Source organism: Octopus bimaculoides, chromosome 21 (genome assembly GCF_001194135.2).
Source record: "Octopus bimaculoides isolate UCB-OBI-ISO-001 chromosome 21, ASM119413v2, whole genome shotgun sequence".
Taxonomy (NCBI): Eukaryota; Metazoa; Mollusca; class Cephalopoda; order Octopoda; family Octopodidae; genus Octopus; species Octopus bimaculoides.
Window position 1 is genome coordinate 37,642,945 of NC_069001.1, and position 4,816 is coordinate 37,647,760.

The window sequence follows — 4,816 nt, forward strand, 5'->3', positions numbered from 1 at the left end:
TATATATATATTGTTATAATACATCTATGCAATACACACCTTGAGTTAATCCAAAGGGCCCATAAATAAAGAGGTCATTAGATTGTGTATTGTTGGCGAAGTCGGATGTCCAATCCTCTAGCTTCACGCCACTGACCACTTTCGTGGCTTGGTAGAGTGCAGCCATCATAAAAGTGACCAGAATACTAGAAATTCCAACAAGCTTCAAGTATTTGCGAAATTCTTGAGGTTTCAGCTCCTGTGGAAGAAGAAGAAGAAGAGGAGGATAAATTGTGAAAAGTAGGTGGAAAATGGCTGTCCTTCAAGTGGTGAGGACTGGAAGGGGACTCACAAAGACAGACATACTCAAAGCTTGTTCTTGGACCCATCGGGGCCTGTCTAACCATCCAACTTTGACAGCATGGAATAATAATGTTAATTAATGATGACGATAATGTGTACACATAAAGACAAAGGTTTGTTATCATCACCATTTAATGTCCACTTTTCTACACTTGCATAGGGTAGATGGAGTTTATTGAGGCAAGGTTTCTACAGATGGATGTTCTTTCCATCACCAACTCTCAACTGCTTGGCAAAATGCTTTGTGGTATTTCGTCTGTCCTCAGGTTCTGAGCTCAAATTCCACTGAAGCTCACTTTGCCTTTCATCCTTTTGGGCTCACTTAAATAGGGACTAATGAAACACCAGGGTTGATGTAATCAACTAGTCCCCTCCTCCAAAATTTCAGGCCTTGGGCCTTTAGTAGAAACGATCATCATCATCAGCAGCAGCAGCATTATTATTATTATTATTATTGTTCAGTAGTCTTATTTTTATAATGTGCTTTCACTTCACTATCGAGCGCAGCTCTGTGTGCCTTGGGTATGTGCTGTGGTTTGCTGTGATCCTCTTATGGTTACTGTATTGAAAGTGTTTTGCGTAGGATTATTATTATTATTATTATTATTATTATTATTATTATTATTATTATCATTATTATTATTTATTATTATCATTATTATCATTTATTATTATTATTATTATTATTATTATTATTATTATTATTGTTATTACATAGTTTTGAAGAGAATCATCTGCTTCAATGGATGACATTTGCATACTCGCACCCTCCATGTAGACTCTTCTGGAAAGATCCCTTGCAAATCTGCAACATAAAAGAGAAGATTATCATCATCATCATCATCATCATTAATACATGCATACGATCGTTTCAAACAGCGATATCAATATGTAAATTCATGGTAGAATTATCCGGTCTTAGTAGACACATGACATGTGATCTTCTTCTAGCACATTGGCAGTCCACCTAGTGGCCTCCTTTATATATATTTTTATATGTACATATGCAATAATCCTTTGAGATCTCAGATAATTTTTCTGAATCTCCCTGATTCTTTTAATGTGCTGGTTACCTGGTATTAAATTGATATTAATTAATATCCAATGTTTACCCTATTGTTTTATTTGATTTTATATATATATATATATATATATATATATATATATATATATGTGTGTGTGTGTGTGTGTGTATGTATGTATGTATGTATATATGTATGTATTATGTATGTATGAATGTATGTATGTATGTATGTATGTATGCATTAATATGTATATAAATTTAGTTACACTTTATCACCACTGACCAACTATCGGCTGTACCATATATTTTGATTTCTATCAAATCCCAAGGGGTTTCTTTGACCGACTGCTTTACTTAATTGTTTTTTCAAATTTTTATTCTTTTTCTATGACTTCCGATATTTTCTTTGAGGCCAAAGTTTTTTTCATGAGCAGTCCATATATGGACTCTAATATGCAAGGGGTCCACTTGCCATTGGGCCATCTGGCAACCTGGCCAGTCCACCACTGCATACATACATGTACACATATCCACATACCCAACAATAAAAACTGGATACCAGAATCATGGAAATACCTTCTGTATGACGAACTAATCTGTGCTCTTTTATAGAAACTTGTGAACTTTTTCTCAATGCTGTTCTCTGCGTAGCTATAACACCTCTCTGTTAAGGGCATGGAAATAATATATGATGCGCGTTTTCTCCCGGTGTTTAGTTTTTGGAAAATAGGGGTCAAATTTCGGGATGCACTCTTCTGAAGACCATCTGCTGCTAGAAGGAACATTGCAAAATTAAAAAGGAGTTAGGTGTAACTCAACAGAACAATTAAGAGAGTAGCTGCACCTCACGTATTTCGGCTGTATAGTTTTAGAAATAACAGCCAAATATCTAGTAAACCATACACTATCATACACACAAGTGCACACCCACACAGACACACGCACCACCAGCACCACCACCATCATCATCATCATCATTTTAACATCATCATTTTTACATATATATATCATCATCATCATCATCATCATCATCATCATCATCATCGTTTAACATCCGCTTTCCATGCTAGCATGGGTTGGACGGTTTGACTGAGGACTGGTGAAACCAGATGGCTACACCACGCTCCAATCTGATTTGGCAGAGTTTCTACAGCTGGATGCCCTTCTTAACGCATACATACATACATATATATATATGTATATATACATATTCTTTTATTCTTTTACTTGTTTCAGTTATTTGACTGGCCATGCTGGAACACTGCCTTAAAGGGTTCTAGTCGAACAAATCGATCGACCCCAGATCTTATTCTTGTAAATCCAGTACTTATCCTATTGGTCTCTTTTGCCGAACTGCTAAGTTACGGGGACGTAAACACACTAACACTGGGTGTCAAGTGATGGTGGAAGGACAATCATGGCCACACAAACACATACATAGATAGATATATATGATGATGGACTCTTCCATTGGTTTCAACATATGAGGCTCCAACAACGTCTTTAAACATTAATATCGCAAAAACAAAAATACTCTCTGGTAACATGCTTTTATAGTAAAAGCAAATTTTATTTGTTTTTAAGCCAGGCTCGGTGTAAGTTTCTTTTCCCTTCATCTTGTTAGAAAATACAGTAAAATGAATTTATTCTAACTCTTAATACATCCAAAGTAAGTATCTCAATGAAAATTTTTTTAAAGGTAAATATTTCAATTATACAGTTCTATATTTAAGAGACGAGGAATTATGTACATTATTTACATTAATTACATTTGACAGATATTTATATTTGTTCTCATCTTGTTTCGGCTGATATACCCTCCAGCCTTCATCAGGTGTTTTGGGGAAATTTCAAACCTGGGTTCTCATTCCTAAGGTATTTTTCAATGTTATTACTATTATTATTATTATTATTATTATTATTATTATTATTATTATAAAACAGACATTCATATGCTTCTAGGCTCTTTTCAAGCAACATCTCAACCAACCAAATAGCATTATCAAAGAAATGGACAAAGTGCCAATGATGACCCCACCCACTACATGAAACACATAACGGTCAAATTGACGACATCAAGAAAGCAACTATAAATGTCACACATCCTAAAAACTGCACTGAGAGCAGCAATGGCCATAATGCTAACAATCACAACAAAACAATCACCACCACCACCACTACCATCACCACTAGCAACCTTGCCACAACACTACTTACATGCTTCCCCTCCCATTGACCTTTTTTCCAGTTCTGAAGTGGTGGGCTTGGTGAGAAGTTCCTTGAAACTTGCGGTGTGCTGGATTTCTCTGTAACATCCTTTCTCCACAATCCGGCCGTTGTCCATCACTATCACCTGGTCAGCTTCAGACAGCCATTTACTGTTGGGTTCTGTGACAATGATTCTGGTCTGGAAGAAGAGGAGAAGAGTTGAGGGGGGGTGAGAAGCAAGTGAGAAGAGGGGGGTAGCGACGAGGGGGTGGATGGGGAGGGTAAAGATCAGAAAAAGGTAAGAGGTGAGATGATGATGATGATGAAGGGGAGGGGGTGATGGCAAGGTGATGGTGTGGGGAATGGGAGGGTGAGAGGAGTGAAGGGTAAGAAGAGGGGAGACGGTAGGGAGGGTGGATGATATTGAAGGGGAGAGTGACGAGTGGGATGAAGTCTGTTAATCATAGGCCTACTCAATCAGGACTGACCTGGGGTTAAAGAATGACAACTGCTTTTATAAGCAAGCTAAGAAAGTTCTACATTATTGCTTGACCTGTTAAAAATAGCAGCAAAATCTCCCTCAAATCGCACTCGACTGCCTTGAAAGAGGGAAAGACATACGTTCAGTAATGTAGGCCGCGATGTAGCACCACTCCCTTGGTGATGGGTCAGCTGAATCAGTGTTGGCCTAGGGTTAAATGACTGTAGCAATGATGACACCAATAACAGCAATGACAAAAACAGCAGCATCACCATCAACACTAACAACATCAATAGCAACAAAATAGGGGAAAAAAACTGGCCCTTGGTCAGTTACGATGACAAGGTCTCAAATTGATCCAATCAATTAAAGAGTCTGCTTGTGAAACTGATACAGAAGTGGCTGAGTGCTCCACAGACACGTGTAACCTTAACATAGTTCTCAGAGGGATTCAACATGACACAGTGTGTAACAAGGCTGGCCCCTTTGAATTACAGGTATAACTCATTTTTGCCAGCTGAGTGGACTGGAGCAATGTGAAATAAAGTGTCTTGCTCAAGGACACAACACACCACCAGGGATCGAACTCACGAGCTTATGATTGTGAACCAAATGCCCTAAACACTATGCAATAAGCCTTCATGCGGCAATAAGACAGCAACAAGAACAACAATACTTACAATTTCATTTAACAATCCTCTTTTGCCAAACAGATTATTGATGATGTAATTACTGGACGTGGCATCAAGGGCAGAGAGCTG

The 4,816-nt window shown here is 37.9% G+C and overlaps 1 protein-coding gene across 1 annotated transcript in view; it reads right to left on the reverse strand.

The window, feature by feature from the left end:
• LOC106868811 (ATP-binding cassette sub-family C member 2) overlaps nucleotides 1–4,816 on the reverse strand; it is a 25,044-nt gene that overhangs the window by 13,848 nt on the left and 6,380 nt on the right. Inside the window, exons 6-10 of the mRNA XM_014914231.2 lie at nucleotides 4,736–4,813; nucleotides 3,584–3,773; nucleotides 1,943–2,138; nucleotides 1,057–1,147; nucleotides 40–238 (exon numbers count right to left, since the gene is read on the reverse strand). Coding sequence (XP_014769717.2) covers nucleotides 40–238; nucleotides 1,057–1,147; nucleotides 1,943–2,138; nucleotides 3,584–3,773; nucleotides 4,736–4,813 — 754 coding nt within the window. The remainder of the gene's footprint in view (nucleotides 1–39; nucleotides 239–1,056; nucleotides 1,148–1,942; nucleotides 2,139–3,583; nucleotides 3,774–4,735; nucleotides 4,814–4,816) is intronic.